This window comes from Anopheles merus, chromosome 2R, assembly GCF_017562075.2.
Source record: "Anopheles merus strain MAF chromosome 2R, AmerM5.1, whole genome shotgun sequence".
NCBI lineage: Eukaryota > Metazoa > Arthropoda > Insecta > Diptera > Culicidae > Anopheles > Anopheles merus.
Genome location: NC_054082.1, coordinates 7,123,080 through 7,147,648, shown reverse-complemented (window position 1 = coordinate 7,147,648; position 24,569 = coordinate 7,123,080). Strand labels below are relative to the sequence as shown.

The 24,569-nt window shown below is 46.1% G+C and overlaps 2 protein-coding genes across 3 annotated transcripts; both read left to right on the top strand.

Annotated features, from left to right (window-relative positions):
• Positions 1-572: 572 nt before the first annotated feature.
• LOC121587953 (prion-like-(Q/N-rich) domain-bearing protein 25) lies at positions 573-9,530 on the top strand. Of its 2 annotated transcripts, none has more exons than XM_041905353.1 (7): positions 573-1,102; positions 6,345-6,755; positions 7,465-7,749; positions 7,823-8,062; positions 8,153-8,734; positions 8,810-8,959; positions 9,080-9,530. In XM_041905353.1, the coding sequence occupies exons 1-7, from the start codon at positions 1,078-1,080 to the stop codon at positions 9,181-9,183; spliced, it is 1,797 nt and encodes a 598-aa protein (XP_041761287.1). In that variant the 5' UTR covers positions 573-1,077; the 3' UTR covers positions 9,184-9,530. The 2 variants fall into 2 exon arrangements, with proteins under 2 accessions (XP_041761287.1, XP_041761286.1); XM_041905352.1 differs by lacking the exon at positions 573-1,102 and adding an exon at positions 5,010-5,166.
• A 6,343-nt stretch (positions 9,531-15,873) lies between these two features.
• On the top strand, positions 15,874-22,985 carry LOC121590119. Its single transcript, XM_041909522.1, has 3 exons — positions 15,874-16,536; positions 20,704-20,850; positions 21,600-22,985. The coding sequence occupies exons 1-3, from the start codon at positions 16,389-16,391 to the stop codon at positions 21,920-21,922; spliced, it is 618 nt and encodes a 205-aa protein (XP_041765456.1). The 5' UTR covers positions 15,874-16,388; the 3' UTR covers positions 21,923-22,985.
• Positions 22,986-24,569: the final 1,584 nt, after the last annotated feature.

Sequence of the window (24,569 nt, the reverse complement as noted above, 5' to 3'; positions counted from 1 at the left end):
AGCCGCTGTTGTTCGCCGATCGTTCCGTTTGTGCTTTGTTGCTTCGTTGCTCCCCTTCGCTGCTGCGTCTCCCTTTCCTTTCCCTTAGCGGTACGGTTGTGGGTTTGTTAGTTTTCGTACGATTTGGTCAGTTTCGGGACGCATTTGTAATCATAATCGATCGCTTCGAAAGGTTAACAGCAACAGTGTGGCTACGGGGCGCGTTTTGCTGCGTGACACTCGTTTCTTTGCGCTGTATCTCGCTGCCCAGTGGTCTTGACCGTTTGACCGTTCAGTACGCGTGAAATGGACACAGGAAGGTGCAGTGAGTTGTTTCCTGTGCCTTGCGTTGACATGCTAATACCCTTTGATTGCGGATTTTTCCATTCCTTGCCGAAAACAAACGTTCCTTTCATTCATATTTCAATGCAGTATTATTTAACGCCAATGAAGCGCGCAAAAACCTTATCATGCTTATTATGCTAGAGTATTATAATTTATTTACTCTGTTAAAACCCCGTGCCCTTGCTCAACCAAATCCCCGATGTAGAAATGTATTCATTAGCTAATGAATGAAACACAACTCCTTCCAGATCATTGTACGTGTGGTTGTATGTGTGTGTGTGAGTTGAAGGGAAAAACAAGGAAATCCACTTTTTGGCGCAATTATCGATCGTTGTGTAAAACTACTCTATGAATGTGTGTTTTAGTGAATCTGTGTGCGTGTGCGACAGTAAAAAGCGAGTTACCAATTTTTTTTTGCACCGTCCAAAAAATAACCCGTCCGCACAACCCTGGTGTCATGTTCGATGCGGATAGTTGCGGATATTAATTAACTAATTAGCCACAGCCAACCCACGGCCAACCGATGCGAGTGATCGGTTGACCCTCAGGCACGCGACCGAGTGAAGAAGAGAACAATGCCGAGCGAAGTGATAAATGAACGTTTTTGGTTGTAAAAAAAGAAATACTACAAAACAAGTGAAAGTGGAGGTTTGGAGAGTGTGATAAACCTTCAGCAAAAAGGTTGTAAACGGCGACTAAATCGATCATTCGGGACGATCCTCAGCGATGAGGAAAGCGAGCGGAACAGTTTAGATGGTACTTGGACCTGCTTATGCTGGTAAGCATAAGGAGATGTAGTGCAAACACTGTTGCAAACCCACACCGAGAGCTTTAGTAGAAGCTAAACACACACACATACGTACTATTGAAATGCTTTGCTTAGGTTTTGGCTCGTTTCGGGTTAAGTCACCAAAGAAGGCATCCGATGGAGGCGCCCAGTATTTATGAAATGGATTATAATTAGAAGCCCGGAAATAGTTATAACGGCTGTTGTTTTGTGCGCTATTTTTGTACCATTCTACGCATTGCACACTGTGGATTGTGTAGCCACATATATTTATACATCGCACAGTGCACAGGACGCTCGAAAGGAGGAGGGAATTTTATTTTAGAAAATGAAACTCTGCTGGATCAAACATTCATATCACAACAACGCACACCAGCGCATTTAGTACGAATCAATCTTGTGCCCGGTGGTAGTTTGTGTCTTATAAATCGATATATAATCGAAGAATGTTGGGTTTGTGTAACATACACAGATACACAAAAAAGGTCTTTTTTCTAACAGTGAAGCAATCGTGATTGTTTGAGTCGCTTTTTACGTTACAAATAGAAACGCTGATGGACTAAATTTCCACTGTTCGCTGCTGTGCTTGAGTGCGCTTTTCTGTGTGTATGTGTGTGTGTATGTGCACACAAACGTAATGTGCATGTGCTCAGTAATGCGAGAAATACGTCGATCTATTTGAATTCGATCCCTCTAGCACCGTCCGAAGGATACAGCACACACGGCACGTACTGGTTGGTACACAACCACATGCACCACACGTCTTTCTTCTCTCTCGCTCTCTCTCTCTCTCCCTCTGTGTCTCTGCGGCTAGGAGAAAGTTTATTTTAGCCACACAATAGGGCACCATTAATGATCGAAAAAAGCCCTTCAGCCCGGGTATGATGAAGATAGGAAGATGGTCCTTTAGTTATCTTATACTTATCCAAATGGGCGTACAGATTAAATCGATGGCACTTCGCATAATTCGTCGTACGTCGCGTGCTCTTCCGTTCTGCATCTTCGGCCGCGCGGTAATCGCGAATGGCCGAACGCACATCGAGGCAGGAAGAGCGACAGGAGAGCCCTCTGTGCCCTCCGTTTGATCCCATCCCCGGGGCCTGCGTTGGAGCGGATCGGATGGATCGATGCGGAATGTGCAAACGGATAGGGTACGGCTTTCCACACAGACAGCGTGTAACGTACATCACGGGGAAAAAAGGAACCCCTCCTGGAAGAGGACGGGCTGCGTTTGGGAGGGGAGAATGTCGACAAATGGAATAATAACGAGTTTGGTTGTGCGGAATAATTACATTACATTTTTTCGACAGTCCTGTCAACCCGTCATACGCGCGTACCGACGTCACCGAACACACGCTTCGTGTGAGAGCGAGAAGGAAAGCAACGAGAACCCGCTCTGTATGACGCCACTATTGTTTGCCGTTTGGGATGGAAATAAAACTGAAAATTCCACCCGAAAAACAACAAAGAAAAATTCTCCATTAAACCATGAAAATGGTTGTTCGTTTGTGCGTTGGACCAACTGGCTGAGAACTGGCTGAAGAGTTAAAGCTTCCGCTGTCTCTTTACCCTGCGCTGTCCAATTTTGACCGACCGGATCGATACGGACCGCTGGCCATTGCTGACGTCATTGAAATTAGGTGAAAGAGGGGATCAAAGGGTGGACACTCACACAAACAGGTAGAACAGCGTGTACCTTCGCGTGTGCTTTTATTAGTTTGTAATGGCTATTTTTTCTCCCGCGCGCGTGGCTTAGAGTGACAGAGCAGTGGCGTGTTCCGTCACCGTAGCTGTGGACCCGCGAATAAACAAAAAACTACTAAGTTTGGGCTCAGTAAGAAGTTTCTCAGTACCGCGAGTGGGTTGAGCAAGGTTCAGAAGTGTGTGGGTATTAGTGTGTTTTAGCAATAATCAACGAGTGGCTGCGACTGAGCGAACGAGCGAGGTACACGTTTCCCCCCCCCCCCCCTGCCGTCTACACAACAGACGGCTGCTGGTGAATAATTTAGCCCGTCAATCAGCACTACTCTTCAATTATCTGTCTGTACCGTGGGCACAGTTGGGCGCAATGAAAAGAAAGAGAAGAGTGAGACAGAGAGAGCAAGTTTGTTCCATGTAATGGGTGTACGTGGTTGTGTTAAACATTCGCCTTTCCGCTTCTATCGATCCTGCAATGCTTTTACCAAATGACCGGGTAGTAGTACTGCTGGTACTATTGACCGTACCGGAAATATAATTATACAGCCCGTGTAACATAACTGCTCGCCAATGCTGTGCCTAGACTGTGACGGGTAGTGATACAGTGCTTTAACAATGATTTGCTGCCCGTTTACAATGCAATTGCAGATGAATCGATAACCTAACTGCAGTTGACTGGCTGAGAACGCTTCGCTTGGAACGGAAGGCAACGGTACGTTAAATCAACATTTAAATTGAGACTGACAATGTTATGGTTTACATTTAATAGTTCGACATTTTAATAGAGCGTGGCCCACAGCTGTACACTGCCAGTGCAACAAAAATGAGCATAATTGCATCGCGATTTAAATCATACACGTAACCTAACCTAGTTCGGGTGCCTTTGAGCGGAGCCCACGCCCACGAGCCTTCTACGTGTTCTGTGTTGGTCCGTTTGGTCCGTTTTTTTGTGTACTTCTTCTTTCGAGACAGAAACGGAAGGTTCGCTCCAACGACCCACTGACACGTTGGTGGATGCAGTTCAGGGTCCCGCCCGGGCTAGATGGATGCGATTTGCGGGAAAGATTTATGAGATTCTTGACGGTAAATTATTGTTTGCAGCCGTTCGGTTCGGTCACGTCCTGGGGCCGTTCAGTCCAAACACACACAAACACGTAAGCGCGGAAATTGATGGCGTCTTTCTTTGAAGGAAAGCTGACCGAAGCCGCCTGAAAGTATGCAGCCAGCTGGAAGTGTACGTAGTGTAGTTGACCCTGGCGTACTGTGGCCCCCTTTTTACCTGTGTGGTGTCCCGATGTTTCTTTCCTTTCCCTCTTGCCGAAGGACTTCAATTGGAATTTTATTGGCCAAACCGTTCCACAATTTGAACGCTTCACGGTGGCTTCACTTCGCGCTGGCTGTACCTTGACCGGCACGGTCAACCAGTCCACCGAAGCCTGCAGACACTGCAGCAGACGGCGACCAAACCGAATGGGAATTGCACCTCTTTTTTGCGTTCAGGGTGGGGAATAATTATTACCCAAAGCATCAAACGAAAAGCACCGATCATGGGAATAGACCTGCGAGACTGCCGGCTTTTGTGACGGGTTCACCTTGATCGCTTTCGTCCAGTGCGGTGGCAAACGGTGTTTCCTCGGTGGCCGAGTCACGTCCTGTCGTCCCGTTGGAGTCTCGTGGCCCCGCACTACGTACCGAGCGAACGGACGCTACGGACCGCTCCGGGTCCTCTTAGGCTTTTAGTGCTAATTGGTGCGCCGGCTGCAAGAAGCTGCGATCGAGATGTGGCCCAGCTCGGTTACGGCGGTGCTGCTGCTGATCTACTCGCACGGGTGTGCTGGTCATCCGCTGGTGATTTGCTTCCAGGAGCAAAGCTACGATGACGTTACCGTGCGTAAGTGTCGGGTGGGATGTGTGTACGGCTCATTGGGTGTGAGTGTGTGACTTTCTACCTTCCTTTGCAATCGAACGCATCGAACAGGGCAATATGAAGTGAGCGACAGTAGTGATTAAGCTAGATAACGCCACACGATAAGGTCGGGAACAATGTCGCGAAGATTATGGCAACGGGAACAGGTGTTGCCGCTGCGCTATCTGGCCCCTGCATTGGGCCATTGGAGGAAGCCCAAGCTGTTGGCGCGATTGTTAAAGATAAGCGGTGAATTTGGAGCTGGTTTAGCGGTGGCCATCAGCGAACAAGGGGAACAAATCAGCAGTGATCAGTGGTCGATTAGCCGTTGGCTGGGAATGTTTGGCGTTTGGCGCGCTCACTAGTCCATTCTCAGTGCTAGCAGTGATACAGTGTTTTGGTAGAATGTCGCGTTACGCAGTGGTTTTGTTAGTTTTATTAGCTGTGCAAGGTAATGATTCGTTCGTGTGAGCAGAAGATTTTCAAGTAATGCCACACCAAAGCTGTCCCCCAGAAAAATGTTCAAAGTGCAGGTGTGATGCGATCGATAAGCTTTCGAGCGACCAGTTCCATCTCATGATTACGAATTGTTTCAACGGACGCGACTATCAGTGTCTTATCAGTGTGCAACCAGTATGAATGGTGCTCCAAGTGCCAATGACTTCGGTTTCGGTTGGATCGCGAATGTCCGGCGGCAACACTTGCTGTGCCCCTTGAGTCTGCATGAATGGGTGATTTAATGACACAGCTCGTTCAGTGGCAGTGAACAGAGGCCAGAGGCTACAATACAATGGGCCGGACATGTAGTTCAACTTGCTGGTACAATTTTGCGCAAAATTGCATGACCTTGCGGGGAGTTTTTTTTTCGGGGTGTGGTGCAAATTACATTTTAGTATCCGCAAGAAAAAAACAAAACGGGACCATTGTTTTACGACGGAAAAGTTGAAACTACAACAAAAGGAGGCAGCAAAATGCTGTAACCTTTCCCTTTACGCGCTAATGTGATAGGTTAGACGCTTTAAGGATTTTGGTTGATGTTGTTATTTTCTTCTTTCTTGTCACATTCCCCTCTCCTGGGCGAAGCTTTCGTGCGAGCAGGGAAGCTTTCGTGACGAGAGCTCATAAAAAGTAAACGCCTTTTCGTAGCCTTGAAATCTTCCCACCAAGCGAGCGGGACTGCTGCGGTGTGTGTGTGTGTGTGTGTTTTGGGGAGGGGGTTTCTTGGTGTGTGGCGGGTTTTCTTTTTGGGAAAAAAAGGCGCCAGACTCGGGGTGAGATATGCCTGCACACAAGCGGCGAGCCAAGGTTACGAGGTGGGTTCTTTTGACATTCGGAAACCGTTGGACCGTTGACTGCGGTTGAAAGATATTCCAACAGCACGGGAATAGCTCTGAAAAACCGCTCTGGAACATAACATCGTTGCAGTCATGATTTTTCACCGATAGGAAAGATGATCTACCGATGGGGGACTGTTCTTTGAGGACACAATTTTGGAAAACCATTCAGTTGCTTCTTGCTGCTCTCATATCATCCCCAAATAGCTCTAGTTTTCCATCGACTAAACCATTCTCTCTCTCTCTCTCTCTCTCTCTCTCTCTCTTTCTCTTTCTCATTCTCCCACAATAACAGGGTCACGTAGCATCATATGGCCATGCGAGGACAGCAGTGACTGCAAGGCGGAGAACGCGCACTGCTCCATCTACGGGTACTGCCAGTGCCCGGCCGGTTATGTCTTCTCGACCGATGTCACGCGCTGCCTGCCCGAGTCCGCGTATGGCGTAGCGTGTCAGGAGGCGGTCCAGTGCTCTCATATGCTCACCGGTGCCAAGTGCGAGGCCGGCGTTTGCACCTGTGACAGCGACTACACGTACGTACGCGGCCGGTGCCGGAAGCTGGTCGATCTTGGCCAACCGTGCAGCGACGATATCGACTGCTTCTTCAGCCACAACCGGGAGGCGGTCGTGTGCCACCGGGGCTCGTGCGAGTGTGCCGACGGGTTCTATCGGCGCAGCAGCAACGTCTGCCGGCGGCGTGTGACAAGTGAGTTTTTGATTGCTTTTCCCGCCGCACGCAGTGCTTCCTTCCCAGCCGCTTTGCTTTTGAAATTTCGGACACAGTCATTGCTCCTTTGCAAATGGACGGCAGGTTGGGAGTTTATTGTTGACCGACAAGCAAAGTTGCTATCCACAAAGAGGCACGCATGATGAAAGGGCGAGCCGTACGCAGGAATGCTAAATACCCATTCGATTGAAGGGACGCTACACGAACGGGGATTACGTTTTAATGCCGTTTACAGAAGGGGAAGCAATAACAAGGCCCAAGTAGGTTAGAGTGTAATTGGAAATCAATTGACGTGGAAAGGTTTAAGTCGGTCAAACGGTTGGCCGGATGTCGGGGAAGGAAAGCATTCGACTGACAATACGCTTACATAACTTGACAATAGATAACAACAGTTGCCCTGAACTCGGAAGGGAGGAATACTGTAAGACCTTTGTTAGTAGATTAGTAGACGTACTTAAAAGTTCTTATCGGTACAGTGCTTTTAGAGGACTCGTTCCTTCTTGCATTATTTTTAGTTTAATTTGCTTTTCTTATAGCATGAAAATTGTATTTACTTCTCGAAAGAATTCCCGTTTACAGAAAAACTACTTAAATTCCGAGTGAGCAGTATGTTAGGGTTAAAATATAAGAATAGATCTCTATCAATAAAACCATCCATGCTTTACCTTTTCAAACCCATCTCCAACAGATGGTGAGGAATGTCTCGTGCATCAGGACTGTGATGGGGACAATCTGCGGTGCGTAAACCAGCGTTGCACCGACGCGGCAGCACAAACAGCCAAATCGCTCCAGGATGTGGCCATTCAAACATCGCAATCCCTGGAAAAGCCGCACGTGGAAGGGTCACCGGCGAAAGCGCCACCGGCACCAAAAACGCGCGACGCCGAAACGAACACGGACCCGGCGGCCGCCACCAAGCGGGTACAGATCAGCACGAAACGAGCGGCAAAGGAGTGTGAAAGATGTCGCAAATGTACGGTACCGGGGACTTTGGGAGGTTTGGGGTTTTGGGTCTTATTTACATTTTTTAATCTTCCACTTTGCAGTTGGCGATCCGTGCGTGGAGGAGGGCGTCGAATGCCCCGAGGTGCCTTACACGGTGTGTCGGATGGGCCAGTGCCACTGCCGGGAAGGGTACTACCACAAGGAGGGCCGCTGTATGGCCGAGCTGGGCGAGTATGCGCACGACGGCCAGTACTGCGAGCCGGGCACGCAGTTCAGCAACAGACGGTGTACCTGCCGCAACGATCAGTTCTACGATAACAACATGCGCGCGTGCCTGAAGCGTGAGTGAACGAACGCGCCGGTTTGATGATTGCGCCGCGAGCAAGCTTGGTGAAACGTTTTGATTTCGCTTCCCTTTTCGTCCATTGCAGCCGCGCTGGGCATCAACACATCCTGCACGCAGCAGAGCCAGTGCTCGCCGTACGGGGCGGCCTACTGTCCGAGTGTGTCGCCGAAGCGGTGCACCTGCCACCCGTACGCCCGGTACGACGAGGCCACCGAGCTGTGCGTCGCAAAGGACGGCTACGAGGCGTACTGTGAGCGGGACGGCGATTGTGCGCTGGCCAACGCGCGCTGCTCGCCCGAAAAGACGTGCGTCTGCAAGCCGAACTACTACTACGTGAATGAGCGGTGCAAGGCGGCCAACGGTGGCGAGTGTGAGACGGCCGCGGACTGTGCCTTCGAGGAGGCCGTCTGTCAAACGCCGAGCGCACAGTCGGAGGACGAGAGCGTCGAGCCGGCCGAACCGAAACGGTGCAGCTGCGGGAAGGGCCATTACTATCAGGCCAGCAGCAACCGGTGCCTAAAGGAGGCCGAACAGTACGGCGACGAGTGTAGCGTGGACGAGCAGTGCCAGCCGCTGCTGGGCGAGCTGGGCCAGTGCATCGAGGGCCAGTGTCAGTGCGATGAGAACGAGCATCACTTCAAAGACGGCAAGTGCAACATGAAGATAGGTATGGGGATCGGGTGGTGTTGGGTTGGTGGACCGCCACGCCTTCTAAATGTGCCTTTCTCTCTCTCCCCGGCAGCGCTCGATGCACGCTGCTCCAAAACGAGCGAGTGCTTCGTGGACGGCGACGACCAGGACAATGTCGAATGTCGCAATTCGGCTTGTCAGTGTAAGTTTGACTACTCCCCGGACGTGGAGCGGCAGAAGTGCATTAGACCTAGCGGCAAAAGTAGGATCGATTTCCAAGCGCTTGCTCTCTGGCTTTGTAGCCCGAGGATAGGGATGTTACGGCACTGCTAACCGAGCTGTTGCTGGTGTTCTTTTTTCTTCGCCGTCCGATTTTTTTCAGATTCTTCCGATCGCCCCAGTGCCCTGAAGGTGATTACACTCCTGCTGACCAGTGCCGCCGTACTGATTACGGGGTCTGCTTTGCGGGATGCCTACTACGGCTAAGAGCGGCCGTCAACGCAAGGCAACGGAAAAGCGAGCTTCGAGCGAGGGAGAGAAGAACGGGCAATCGATTCAATCGATTTGTCATACATTTGGTTGCAACTCGTTATCACTATCCTGTACATATAGTTTGATTTTCTCCCCTTCCGAAAGGTTTGGGAGTTTCCTTTCGTTTGTCCATCGTACAGCGCTACGGATTTGTTGATGTTTCATCCCGGTAGCACCAACTGTTTTTCTACCCAACTTCACCAATACAATGCGAAACAAATAAACAGCAATACTAACAGACTAACACACCAATTGCACAGTGCAATACAAACAAAAAAAAAGCGACATACGGGCATAGAGGATAAAATCGATTCCGCATCGACTACGGCACGTGTTTTTTATATGCTTCAGTGAAAATCGTTTCACCATCCGCTGTATGTGTGTGTGTGGTACAGCGAAATACGGTCGCAACGGGAACGATCGAGCGAACGAAACGTTTCACTATAAACAGTGTATCTGCTGCTTGCTAAGTGCAAAGCAAACGCATTTGAAGAGAAGATGACGAATAGAAATAATTGAACTAATAATAATAATAATAATAATAATAATAATAATAATAATAATAATAAAGCAATATGGGCGGCCTCTGCAGCGGATTGATGCCGTTAGGTTTTTTTTTCGAATCAACGTGTATTGGTACCTGATTTTTTCAGCTGAAAGAAAGAGAAATCGTACAGAAAATTGCATTCTGATCTGTTCGATTAACAATTTTCTGTGATAAATGTCATACTATTTATAATATGATAATAATATAATATAATTTTTAAATATTCGTCCGTTTGCCATGTTAAATTCAAAATCCACTTCCCCCTTAACGCAACTGTAATGTTTTAGGTTTATAACAAAATTATGGCAAATGCTATAAAAATACTAACACTGTACTAAAACATTGCTCGCAAATTTTATAGCAATTATAGCAAGCTTTGAGGTTAAGCTTAGCGAATCGAAAGCTCGCGGACAGAATGCTGCAATATGGCTGCCGCACGAAACAGTTCAAATGCAAACAGAACGATAAGCCATAAGCCGTTATGAAGGTAATAATCGCATTATCATTTCCAAGCACACATTCCATTTACCGTGTCCAATGCTCGAAATAGCCCAACGTCTCTCCATTTGTAAATTACACTAATTTTCCATCAAGATATTACCATCCAGTCTCATTGGGTTCATTCCCTCCCTATTTCCTGCATCCTCATAATACGTACAGCCTTTCTGTAGCCCATTAGCGAGGCCCAATGCTTTTGAAGTGCCTCACTGCCCGTCTTCCATGCGCTGCCCCTGGTACGCGATGGCTACGCAGCAACAGCAAGACACTTCCGGGTATGCGAACTGGACGGTCGTTTGACGTCATCGTTTGCCGGGTTCGGAGAAGGTTAACCGTTCTAAGGTACTCGCACCACGTCGGTCAGCACTTCCGCCCGCTCAAGGTGAGCGAACGCACAAAGATCGCACAGGACGGTTCCGTGGGGCGAGCCTTTTTTTGTTTTTGTTCCGCGCTTCGCGCCCCCCTCCCATCTATTGTTGGTGCGGTTTTCAAGAGACACATTCTGGGATCGCAATCATATAGTGCTTATGATGTCATTAGCCCGGCGGACTGAGTGAAGGAACTGTTAACAGGAAACCAACGCTGTTACCTTTCCACCAAATAGGGAATTGCTTTCTGGTGAGCGATTAGAAAGAAAAGCCCCACGACTTGCGTAGAAAATCAATCGACCCCACATGAAGCAGCCGTAACGGTGAATGCTTTGGGTGGTAATGTGATTTAGAGCGCTGTTGAGATAGCGCAACGGGAAATGGGCGCTTGTATCAGCGGGTCATAAAGGGGCACGGGTTTTGTGGCCGTAAAAAGTTAGCATTTATGAAAGCTTTTTAACCCTGCACGACACTAAAAGCAAAGGAGTAATTGTTATTCTTTCCCTTCGCCGGCCTGTATAATGGAGAGTAGCATTTTGCAAACATGATTAAAAAACTTATTGCTGCACGAATGGCACAATTTTGCGTTACTGGTCGCGCAAACGCAGCGTGAAGAACAGTGTATGGTGTGGGGAGGGCAAAAAAATAGGTCAAACATGGGGAAAGCGAAAGGCGAGTCGGAAATCACGAAAGCGGAACTGTGCTGAAGACTGGTTCCTCGCTTTGGTCCCTTCCTGCTGCGCTCGGCCGATTATACCCTACCGTGATTAAAGAGGGGAAGAAAAGGTTCAGGGCGCCGAAATTGGGTCAGCTTGGCCAGCGGGCTACCCGAGCGGCGGGTTGATGAAAGTGCAATTTGTTAATCGCGTACGAAGGCGAGATAAGTTCGGCTGTCAGGTCGAGTTTTATTTCAAAAAGAAAAGGATTACCTTTGCACACAAATGTCGTGCGGTCAAACCGACACAAACACACCACGGCAAAAGGGCAAGGTTGACGCTCGTTCAGCTGCAAGGTTTGGAATGAAGCGGAAGCTTTCGTATTCCGACCATAGCTTGTGCATGGATTAACCATTAATAATGCACCATGAGGGCATTGAATGCAGCAGAGAAATGTGAATTTTCCCGTTATAATCTCGTAGAAATCCAATTAAAGCAAAGCTTATTGCATTAAATGTCAAATGTCGCTTTCTAATGGTATTAAAACTCCAACAGGTTAGTTCGCCTTGGAACGGTGATTGATTTTCGCGGTAGCTTTTACCGAAGATTGATTTAAAATGTTAAACCCACCAAGGATGTCTATCCCTGCTCTTGTGCACTTTACCCTCCATCCAGGGCGGACCATCTTCACGCTGACACTGTTGATCCAGTGCCGATGCTGTCTCGATGCTCGATCAACCCACCAGGCGTCTCCATCAACGCACGTGGTGGTGAGGGGGATGGTGGTGCTATAAACCCTTCCAGTGCGGCTGCAGTCGTGGTCCCCCTCCCCCCACGGTTGTTGGCACTCATTATCAGCGTATGTTCGAGCCGGACTATCGTTAGAAGAAGCCATTTTAATTTGAATGTAGCGTGACCTTTCCATCCCTTGGCCGCTTCACCCTATTTTCCGCATCGGTTTCGTTTGTTTTGTCCCTGGTGGACCGCTTGCGTGGCTGATTCCGTGTGAGCAGTCCACCAATCACGGTCAGCGAAGGCAATTAAAACCACCGGCACCAGTGGTAAGTGTGCTGCAGATACGTGCGTTATCTGGTGGAGTTTCATTTGCTTATTATTATTTTTTTCGGTCCGTGTTAGGTTTTTTCTCTTTCTCTCGCTCTTCAACATGCGACCAGAGAGGGAAGGGGTAATAATTTTTGGGGACAAGCATACACACACACAGCACATATATACTCACTGCCCTCAGCGTGCATAGTGATGATAAATGGTGTAATTAGATAAAATGTTGCCCGACTCTTTCGTGAAGCAATGTAAACAAAGCCACTGGCACAGCCCCAAACAAAAAGGGGTTAATAATAACGATGAATTGTGGATGAACTTTTATTTTTTCGGTAGTGTACAAATTGGTGCAGTAATTGCACAGCTATCATTACACATTTTGTCGTTCATATTACCCCCTCCCCACCTCCCTTTCTCCCATTAACAGCGCCGAAGGTCAGCAAATTACGATGTTCGGTTGATGGTTTCTATAAACAATCGATTGTGTTTTGTTTGGGGAACCCTGCCTCGTGCTGGTTTGTTGCCACTGTCAATGCACCATTTGTTTAGTATTTGTATCATCCGCGAGCATTTCAAAAGCCCTAGCGCGGTAACGAGGCCCATCCTCGTGCACAACGAGCCGCTGTGGGGTGCCTGATGTTTTGTCGATTTTTTCGGATATTTTTATTCCCAACCGACCCGAGCATCACTGCCCGCCGTACTGCACCACGTGGAAGCACTGTTTCGTGTCAAATGATTCTTTACCGCTGATTGACGGGTTTATTGCCGTACGGAATGGACTTCTTGGTTCATCGATCGTTGCAGTTTACTGTCGAATTCGGGTTCGGCGCGAGAGGAGGAAATAGTTTGAAGCTTCTGTCGGTGTGTGAGAGCTTCACGATTTGACAGCGATCATGGCAACGGCCATAAACAATGCTTTATGTCGATTTGTTGTGTGTTGGGAGTTCTCTGGAATGAGTTTATTGTTTTTGGTTATTTGTGTGCTTTTGTTTGTATCATCGATTAGTGTGGGATAGGTTGAAGGTATGTGTCCGAAGCATATTTAGGTAAAACGCCATCAACTATAAAAGTGCTGTCGATATTCAACCGTTCAAGTTGTCGACAAGCTTAAAGAACCTCAAAGATTATTTAGTACTATTCTTTCCAGGCGACCAATTAAATATTTGTTATAATTTGCGAAATTATGCGCTCTGTCTTAGAGTCCTGTCGCAGTATTTGCTGCGCCTTCCTCATTGTTCTTGCCCTACTGCAAGCAACTACTTATTTTGCCTTTGCCTAGCATAAGTTTACTACGAGAGTACTTGGCACAAATAGCCGTCTTGCCATAAAATAAAAAGGCCCTTAAGCGAAAGCATTAACAGTTTGCATTTATTCATAAAATTAAACAAAACTATTCTGCACACATTCCACCCATACTCATAATTCATTCGCATACGGGCACAATGGCACACGCAATGTGCTTTGTTTTCTCCTCCCATTCCCACACGGAACCAACAATCACTGCCCTACCCTCTAGGAAAGGGTTCTTCTACCCCGGTGTGTCTGTGTGTGTGTTGTTCTGTTCTGCGATCGAAAGATAATCAGTGCACTGCAAAATACGGTGCGCAACTCAAAGATCATAAAGTACTCGACCAAGGCGGTTACGGCTCACAGTATGTCCGGCGGCGCTACGGTGCCTCGTAAAACTGTCCATACAAACAACACCGGGGGTCATAAAACTGAAGCTGAACCAAAATAGCCCACATACACATACACACAGATAAAATTCGCGGTGAAATAAATCGCCATCCGCGACAGGGTCTGTGTTCATCATCGCGTACCGCGCGCGTTCGGTTTCCTGCGTCGGTATGGAGCTTCCATACCACTCCATTCAACTGGTACGACCTAAAGATTAACCTTTAAAGTTCGAGTGTGCAGTAATTTGTCGGTGTGCAGGAAAGGTGGAGGGGGGCAAAAAAGGGGGCTTGGTTCATGGTTTTCGTGATGCAGAGACCAACCTGTAAAACCCTGGACGAAATTCGCATGTTGAAATGGTATAAGATATGCTTTTTCATACACAATCAAAGCGGGACACGTTCACACAACCTGCTGTAAGAGGGCAAAGCATTAGCTGGGTGTTGAAGCTTCATGATGACCAACACAGACAAACACACACACACACACACGCTTTCATCTAGCAGGGTGCAGGGCTTTCGTGAAAGGATACTTATATCTTTCCACTTCAGCCAGAGGAGGCGCAAACGTGAGTAACGCTCCCAAGACGGTCATTATCGAGCCACCGTGTCCTGCCGGGCATGACGATGGCTCATTTCTTTGTGCTTTGGTCGCTACTGCTGCTGCTACTGCTACTCCGTGACGGTTTCCGGTCACCGGCCGAAACATCGCTCAAGGGTCGTGACGGGCATTGCAAATGTCACCCCGAAATGGGTTCCCCAAAATAGTGACGCCCTGTCAACGTTGGAACCCTCCACGTTGGAACACACACACACACACACAGATCGGTGATTGATCGTGGAAAGCGGAGCGTGTCTGGGTGTTTTATTTTCTGATTTGCAAATTTGAAACATTTCCGCTCCGGGTAGTGTTGGGAAAGGAAAGTTTACCAGAAACTAAAAGTTTTTATTGTTCCCAAAAATGGGGCGACCCCTCACCGTTCGGTGGATAAGCGGGCGTGCAAGCGTGCTTTTGAACGCGCTTTCTACGGCAAGCAGGGCTTCCTGGCGTTGTGTGTGCCTGTCTTTTCTTTCTTGTTGGAGTTGCACAGAAAAAAAAGAAAGAAACAAGTCGAAAACAACACCTTTCCGCTCTATCCCCACGATTCCCTTCCACGGGTACATCAGGCGCGAATACAACCAGAACGCATTCTCACGTACTCCGGAGGTGAACCCTCGCACGCGTTACGCGGGCCGAACCTTTGGTGGCCTCAAAACTCCTGCCCCGACGACTCCCCGCCCCATGGGGAAGCAGATGAATCAGCACGCTGTGGAAGGCCAAGATTGTATTTATAATTATGCTGGCCACCCGCCGGGGGGAAGTGGTGCTGCAAATTCGCTACGACGGTTACGACGCGTCGATGAGCGCTCGGCGAGTATTTGTTTACTATAAATACACTCCCGAAGCGCTTCAGGTTTGCGATCGTTCGGTCCCGCTCGCACACGCTTAAGGTCTTGGAAGGGTCTCTGGGAAGGGGGGGGGGGAAGAGTGCACGAAGCTAAGCATCTTGATGTATTTCGCTCTGTTTGTGTGTGTTTGTGCGGGCCCCTTGTCTTGCAGTCCATTTAAACCTGGAAGGGCGAAAGTGAGAGCCACCACTACAGAAGGAGGGCTTTACATCGATCTAAGACATCGGTGTTCGTCCTTCGAGGGGCTGTTGGTGGGTTTTTTTTCTTCATACCACTGTAGTGGCTAGATTCTCGGTAAGGCGTTCGGTGGCCAAGCCGTTGCCAAAACACGCAAACTATTTTCCCCTTTTCTAGGTGAGCTTATGCCTAGTCGGCGGGTCGTTGGAGCTCGGTGACTTGAACGTTCGCTCACTTCGTCACGGCACTCGCAACGGTACGGTCGCACACAGAAGGGTCGGCGTCGCAAAACCGAACGGACCCCGGGCACTTTAATCAGTTCTAATCCAACGCGTGTGTATGTGTGTAACAGTGTGGACTAGCTGGCACACTTGGCTCTTCTTTCTTTGTTTAACGATTTGAGTGTGCTTTGAACCAGTTTCGGAAGGTCTTTATGGATGTACTATTGCAGCACAGTATCGCCCAATAATCACAAACCTGTGGGAGTTTCGCGCATTGAGGAAGTTTGTGCCCCTGTTTGTAACCGGAAAGCGTAAGCGGCTCATTAGCACGGTGGGAGCGTTGCAGTGCTGGTGCTGGATACGTTTGTCGCCTGTGACGCGTGCTCGTTCGTTGCAGATAGTGCATCACTCTGGGACCTCCGTCCCTCCGTCCGACATAACAGGGTCCGTGGGTGTGTGTGTGTGAGTGTGTTTGTGTGGTGTAAGGCAAGGAGGCTAGAAAGGAACCAAACATGGGTCCACTTAAGCAAATGACACATTGCGGAAGCATAAGTGCACTGTTTGCCGTGCTGATAGTGCTGTTCGGCGTCAGCTCGTCGGCCCTGACGACGTTCGGGAAGTCGAACACGAATCAACAGGCAGCCCCAACACCACCGCCGGGTAAGGAGGGATCGATTGTGGAGGGGTTGGTGGGTTCGGTTAGCGTTTTCAAAGCAATCATTATTCAACTACTATGTTGCGAAAGTTGATTAATGATGAAAAACCTCTTGGAGTAATCTGCGAAACAAGAAAACGAGGTGTGGAGCGCAATGCTTCTGGAGGGGTATATTTAAACATCCTCCCTATGTTTATAATGTATTTATGGGTTTTAATGGGCAACTCACAGACATTAGGCAGTTCATGCAAAATGTGAGTTTTTGATAAAAAAAGAGTCAAACACATCGTTTTCAAACCAAACCACTACCTTCAGTAGTCAACACACTCTTTTTAAGGTAAATCATTAGTGCAGATACAACGATAGACTCAGGATTTCTAGAAATGTTTACTCAGAAAGAGGGAAAGTAACTGCCAATATTGCTAAATAATTACATACAAGCCTCCTGTGTAGAGTTTTACTAGACCTTTTCACTAAAGCTTTGGCAGGAAGTTGGTTCAGAAGAACGCTCTATCAGAAAAAAATAGAAGTTGTATGGAGTAAACTATTCAACATGCACTTCCTGGTTAGTTGTGGTTTCATTTCTCGGCAGCTTCTGTTGATTGCCTAATCGTATGCTTGTCAGATATTTAAATATGTTTTTACTTTTTGAAGAATTATATTAAACAATTGTATACTGCGGTCTGGTGGTACAGTCGTCAACTCGTACGACTTAACAACATGCCCGTCATGGGTTCAAGTCCCGAATAGACCGTGCCCCCATACGTAGGACTGACTATCCTGCTATGGTAATAAAAAGTCACTGAAAGCCAATCTCACTTCACTAGTGGGTACAGGCAGGCTTTGACCGACAGCGGTTGTTGTGCCAAAGAAGAAGAAGATACTGTGGTATTCTTGAAGGTCAGTTAGCAGGACAGCTAGTCCTACGGGGGGCACGGTCCATTCAGGGCTTGAACTCACGACGGACATGCTCTATTTTCTTGATAGCAGTATAAAAAAGGTCAGTTATATTAATTATCAAATAAGATTCATCGGCTTACGCTTAAGCTTAGAACAATGTATAAGCTACGGTTGTAGGCTGTATAACAAGCTATGAACCTTAAATAAGGCTAGACCGCAATAATAAACCAAAATAATTAACAAACCCCCCCATTCGTTCTGACAGTTAATTAAGCTTCTGCTGGTATCCTATAATTTGATGTATTAATCACCCAAAAATCATCGTTCCATCGGTTATCCTAATGCGTTTTGCGTCTGCAAATTAATGAAATTTGCCAACCGTGCGTGTTTTGTAAAATTTAGCTTCTAACAAAACGAAAGTAACGAGTAACTGCTCAATCTCGATGCTTGCGCGGCAAAATTATGACAGCGAACGCTACACACACCATATTCACCCATTCAACATGTGCCCCGGTTTTGCTCAACCGTCCGCCGAGCGTTAACTATCAAAAATGGAACTTTTCCATTTCCTCTTCGGGCAGCGTAAAAGCTCTGTAATGACCTGTAGTACACGCAAAACAAAGCAAAGGCTAGGAAGCAACTAACAAAAAAGCTAGCGAACTGGAAAGGTCTGCGATTACGCGTTACGAATTTGTTCAAGCATTCAGGCTTGGGGGCACAAACGATCGCACGCGAGTAACGTATTGTAAAGATCCCGCTTGCTTTATCGTGCCGAAATTCAACGCATTCGCCCGTCCCGTGTTATGGGGTGCACGTGTGCGCGAATTCAACGACTCTCGTGCCCGTGCGTGCGTAGAACCCTTTAGAGCCGGAGCCCCAAAAGGATGAACTCGTAACAATGGAAAGAATTCGTTTCAGCACATTCCTTCACTTTGCTGAAAGCATGCTAATGGTTGCGGTCGTCCTCGGCGAAGGAGGTGGCGCACGATTACCATACCGGCTGGCGCGTTTGGTAAACACATTTTGGTGTTGCGTTTGGGGTGTAGTTAATTCCGTGATCAGATAAAATCAACCCGACCCGCAAAAATACGAATGTCTGCGGCTGACAACAAAAAACTAAGAAAAAATTAACAAAACTAGAATAACGTGAAAGATAGTTGCAGAATATGCATATATTGCGTAAACAAGGGCAGGATAATACTATTCAATTATTAGTACAAAGCATCCATTTCAGCGCCTGAATGTATGCAATTAGCATGAAGAGTGATAATACCGGCCCGGGGCGGTATAAATACCGAATAATTGAATACAAATTAACGACTCGTTTGGCGTGGAATGGGTCGTGGAGTGCCTTTTGTGTGCCTAAGGTGCTCTTTTGTTCTACGGGAAAGGGTCCAATCAACAGATTGGCAGATTGGCTGGCGGAAGTTTTGTTCGTCGCTTTCAAAAATCCAAGGCACTGTGTGTGTGTGTGTGTCTATGTCAACCACGCTACCATGGCGAGATTATGCAAAAGGAGGAAATTTATGGCCCTCCCCTGCATGTCGACAATCGAACCATGGGTTGGAAGGCAAGCTACATGGCTTCGAGACGTTATAGAAGGTGGCAGAGTGGCACGATTCGGATTAGCGGAGTGGCAATGTTCGAATTAATTGCACGATTATCGAAATCTTGATAGAGCGAGTTTAGTGGCACTCTCCCTCCCACTAATTGAAACTATCGACATGGTTGATCATGTTTAAGTGTGGCACACGATTGCTTACAGGTGGTACAAGCGAGTCGATTGCTTGCTTTACTACCGTTTAGTGAACACGAATCGCTGATTTTAATGCAAACGGAAATAGGGAGCAATGGTGGTAATGAGGAAATACAATTCGCTTTGCGGTCATCGTATGACGAAGGGTTGGGTATACAGTAAATGGACGAGAAGAGTAATCACTTTCGATGAAATCATTCATTCGTTAATGGTTGTTTGATATTGTATAATTCTTTTTATGTGTGAAAGGACCGTTTCATCCGTGAATCAGATAAATAAAAGCTTATAGAAAATCCACACACAAAACTTGAGTTCTAAACGAATGAATGAATTCCATTTATGTAAAGTGGGGTTGGACGTATCAAAGAGCAGGCGAGCTATTTATGGACACAATCTAGACAGTGATGAATGAAATCTATTCATTCGAAATGATAAATCAATCCCATGCCGTTGTAGTTGATCAGAATCAGAGAATATGTAACATCAGTAGAGTTATCAATATCAGGGAAATTACGTCCATCTGACTGACTTTGTACCTAAACATGTTTTTAGTACAACTTGTACTGCCGAAGGAAAATAGTTCAGTTTTCAATCATCCATATCCAACTGTTGGCTACATGAAGGTTCCCAGCGCCCTACATTATTATCTTCAATCGATCGATACTAAATAGATCTCTTGACCTTTAAACTTATCCTACAGCTTTCACTGTAATTTTGATTAAAAAAGGGAATGCCACAAATACAAAGGTAGCTTCATGCTTACCTTCATTTGTGCACGAAACTCATGATCATGAACTACCTTGTTGCACATAATGGAGGATAATTTAAGCTCCTATCAGACTAGTACAGCTCGTGGAATTATAGGGATTGAGCTCAGTCGCGGCAGCACCAGCAATGGCTGTACTAGAACAAGAAAAAGAAGAAGGAAAAGAAAAAGAAAACATTCAAGTAGCTGCTTTATCTTCGCTTGTCATCAAACACGACGTACTGGTAAAGGCGCCGACGAAAGTGGAAAAATTAAATTGAAGAAAGGAAACCTCCGTCTGGAAATTGCTTCAAAATCGTGAACAAAGGCGAGTTCAGCGGATGCAAGCATTATGAAGTGAGCGCAAAAAAGTGCACTTTTCGAGGTAGAAAAAATAATCCCCCCTCTACTTTGCCTACATCATCCTTAGGACCGTGCCTATGTTGCTTTACTTTTTTTTTTTGTTTGAATTTTGAGTCAGAATTGTAATTGAACCTAGGCACGTAACACGTGGTGCACTTGTTCGATTCGGCCATGGCCACTAGAGCTTGGTGGGTGAGCTTAGCAACACATCGTTACTTCCGGCATGATAGTCTTCCACTCCCTCGCCCACTGCGTTCGTGAGACGAGTTCAAGACATTTGGGCTTTCCTTTCTTTCAGCTAATAATCATTGTGGAGCACACCGCTCGTTGTGTACGATTTTTAAACCCCAAAGTAATAATTTTGTCATCTCTCTCTCTCTTTCTCTCATTCTTGTACTTTCTTTACAGTGGTAGCCAAAAGCTGTACCAATCACGCCGACTGCAGTACGATACAAAACACGAGCTGCGTTCTCGATCCGATCGATGATCGTATGCGCTGTCTGTGCGGTGACTTCAAGGCACCGGTAAATGGATTATGCTCCGCAAAGTACAAAGGTAAGTGTAGCAAGTCCCACAGTGTAGCGAGTCCGGAAATTGGTCCCAATTTTCGGGTACCCACATGTAGAAGCCTTCCTGGGATAACCAGCATGCAACAGGATTTGATATAGCATGGTGGAATGGGGCTGCTAGTGCTGAACTGATAGGCTGAACGCTAAATGAAAGTAAGCAAATCCTGCCAACGGTGGCAAAAGGTGGCAGTACCCTCAGTGACGGTGACTTGCGTTTCAGCAATAAATTTGTCGAAAGCTTCCGTACTTGAGGTCGTGCAAATGCTGTGCTGCCAGTCAGTTCGTATCATGCACGGGCTGCGGGCTAGCCGCTCCGCAAAAGGATGGAAGGTTGTAGTTAGATTTGAGGCAGATATGGGTTGGTTCACATTTCACTGTCCGCGTAACCTCTAGTTACATGAGTTATGGTTATGGTGGACCCTCCCCTAAAGATTGCATATAAGGGCTATGTGAGCACAAGATGTTGCATGTTGCATGACCTTAGCAGGTACGGCTGCGTGTAGTGGAACATAAAGTAGAGTTACGTGACTCGAAGCAAGAGGAGCAGAAATACCGCTTTTTTTTGCACATTATTGTTGATACCTTTACATCACAGGAGGAACATAAAATTGTGTTGAAAAGTTTGACATCATGAACTAAGTAAATTAAGTGAAGTCGTCGAATGTTTACTCCACAGTAGATTTATTCATGCAATGATCGATTCTTGCTCAATTTTAATTAATTGCGTATTTTCAGGTCTGCGCCATCTGTGTGGAGACTCGGCCCAATGCGACTACGGTATGATGTGTGCCATCGAGAACTCTACCAAACCGACCACTACGCTGGTGACAAGCAAAACGTTCCTCACCAGCAGCATGCTGAGCAGCAACGGCAACAGTACCTACAAGGTGTGCCTGTGCGATGAGGAGGCCGAATTTTTCGAAAACAAACACGAACGTCACTGCAGCGGCGGTACGGTAGTGATCGTCACAACAGGAGCAGTGATTCCACTGATGTTGCTGCTGCTGGGAAGATTTATCGCTAACCTTCCCATCGCTCGCTGGTATTCGGTGCTTTAAGTACAGGCCGTCGGACATCCGGAGACCTGAGAAGTCACAAAACCCGTTGCACAATGCACCTTGCCAAACAGCACAAGGCAAAACAGCTTTCTGCAAAGTATTTGGGTAGATGTGGGCGAAGAATTAGCTCAGCACGTTCACGACAAATCCGAATTTCATGTCCCAGCACCCAATTCGCCTTGTTAGTGTAATGCGTTAAGGAGATAGAGATACAGCAATCAGAACCAATTCCAGTAAAGATTAGTATGAATATATTTTCTAAATTTCGGCACAGCGAAATGCACGATCATATCAAACTAGAATGCACAGATATTTTTAAAGTAATCTTATTATACCATTCGATGCAAGCAAACAAGAACAACGTACAATTAGTGGACAACGAAAATGTAACTTTTGCGCTTAACTGTTCAGAGTTTTTGCCATTTTTCATATTCATATTTCTGGTTGATTATAAAAAAAACAACAAAATTTTAAATATAAAACGACAAGGCAATTCAATCTTACTAGAAAGGCAGCGGATGTATTAGTCCACTTCATATCAAACTATAGGGTTTTATTCGGTAGTTGTAAATAATGTTCTAAAAATTTAATCAATTTTGAGTATACTATTCCATCTCAAGCAAAGGGTTCACATTGATGTATACAGAAACTAAGTGTATTTTAAAGGTAGCGATAGTAGGAGAAAATGAAACCAAAACAAGTGTAAAAGTAGTCGACTTACTTTATTTTTCCCAAAACCAATACACAAACACAAACACTAAAGACGTGCTTAGATGCTATCTACTCATGCTAAAAAACAAACAAGCAAAAGTAAATACTGATGATGATTGACTAAAGTAAGCGAAACTGTGTATACATAGCTGGTAACTGAGAATAGAGAGGACTTACATACTAATCGGCAGCAAAGTGTAAATGAGTAATTAATCAAAATTAGCCGTTGCTTGCGCACCACAACGAATGCAACTCAATTCTACGCGGTTATACGCAGTTTACACGCATGGTTTATGGAACGACTCGATGTAATGTAAAGTGCATTGTTATGTGAATAAATTTATTTGATCTACGTACGCTTTTTAGCTCTGCTTGGCGCATAGAAGTGCATTTTTTTACTCTAAATGATTTTGGGCAAAAACAATAACGATTGGGTAAGTTAGGAACATGTAATTGGCGAAGAAATGATATTTTTGATAGTTGTTTTTTTAAAGTAATTTTTCAATTATACATATCCACAATGTACAGACTGAACTCACTGGTTGAACGTCGATTGCATGTCAACTATTGAATATGTGTTTTTTAGGTGGCACGTTTTTCAATGTAGGAAAAGTGAAAATTTTGTCAATGAGCCATGCGATTTTGGTAAATATTTCAAAACCGGGTTTTCACGCAAACGCATGCTTTTTGTTAGCCGACTATCGAGCGTTCAACAGAAAATAATGCCAACTAAAACGCTTTCAACAATTAAATTCTTACTAAATTATCTAACTGCTCGTTCAAAATAACGAAAGTCGACATAACAACCATTGTCGATCACAGCCGTCGGTGCCCGGTTTGACAGTGCTGTCAAATCGAACCGGTTGAACCAACCAGTGTGGCCAGATTATTTTGGCGGTTTTCGGTAGGCGCAACAATATTTTATCGGTAGTTTTCGGTAGGCTCCAGACTTCTTCACTCCAAACTTAACTCGAGTTAAAAGAAGTGAATGCGAAAGAAGTGTTAAGCGGAATTGGGGGGGGGGGGGGGGGACGTACTAATGCGCAAAATGAAAGTTCCATTTCAAGAGAATATGCATCCTTTACCTAGGATACGGATTAGATTTGGTTCAGCGGTTACACAAATGAAGGTCTTTCTGATGTGTTGATCTGAAAATTGTACTAGGAATTCTAAGCAAAAGAAGGACTAAGATGCACATTTTTTTTTTTGTAGTGACAAGTTCTTTTTTTCGGGCCTCCACGCGACCTTACCTAAATAGCCAGAATTGCTTAAGCAGATCCTTTTGGCACGTTAAAGATCGCTGCTCTAATTCGCCTTTTGCAGTAGATAAACAGCATCAAAGTTCTATGTGGGTCTTTCAAACAGCGCCGTAGCAGCTTCCTTATGCCACGATGCCAGGGATTATTTTTCTTTGTGTTTTATTTTCAAGCAAGCGTCATCGATGAAATAAACAACAAGATTTGTTTCGTTTAAACACATATGTATATTTTTAAATCTTTTGTATTGATAAATTACACAAAATTTCACACAATTGACTGATAATTCACAATCACTTCACTCAATATTCATTCTTCAATTATCGAATCTAACTTGTGCAGCAGCAATGAGATTATTGCCGGCGTCCGTCTTTGACACTTTGACAAGAGCCATATCGTACCGATGTCATGCATTAAAAAGCTATAAAGTTCCTCAAAGTTCAGTACGCTTTCTTAACAAGCCTTCAAGTTCCATCGTGAACCCTACACATAGTGCTAATCAGCCGCGCAGTTCCAAAAAGTACCATGTGCCTGTTAAAAAGCCCCATATTTCCGCAAAGTACCGTCTATCTCTTAATCAGCCACAAAATACGACATCTTAAGGAATTTTCGTTAAACAGCCCCAAATCAGCTATAAAGTACGAGCTGGCTATTTGGGTAAAAAATCGGTAGGAATACAG

Bases quoted from the DNA above. Each gene is read 5' to 3' on its own strand.
- LOC121587953 (XM_041905352.1), top strand. From the start codon at position 5,121: ATGTCGCGTTACGCAGTGGTTTTGTTAGTTTTATTAGCTGTGCAAG. The intron at 8,063-8,152 runs GTGAGTGAACGA...CGTCCATTGCAG, and splicing joins CATGCGCGCGTGCCTGAAGC to CCGCGCTGGGCATCAACACA. The intron at 8,960-9,079 runs GTAGGATCGATT...GATTTTTTTCAG, and splicing joins CATTAGACCTAGCGGCAAAA to ATTCTTCCGATCGCCCCAGT.
- LOC121590119 (XM_041909522.1), top strand. From the start codon at position 16,389: ATGGGTCCACTTAAGCAAATGACACATTGCGGAAGCATAAGTGCACTG. The intron at 16,537-20,703 runs GTAAGGAGGGAT...CTTTCTTTACAG, and splicing joins AGCCCCAACACCACCGCCGG to TGGTAGCCAAAAGCTGTACC. The intron at 20,851-21,599 runs GTAAGTGTAGCA...GCGTATTTTCAG, and splicing joins ATGCTCCGCAAAGTACAAAG to GTCTGCGCCATCTGTGTGGA.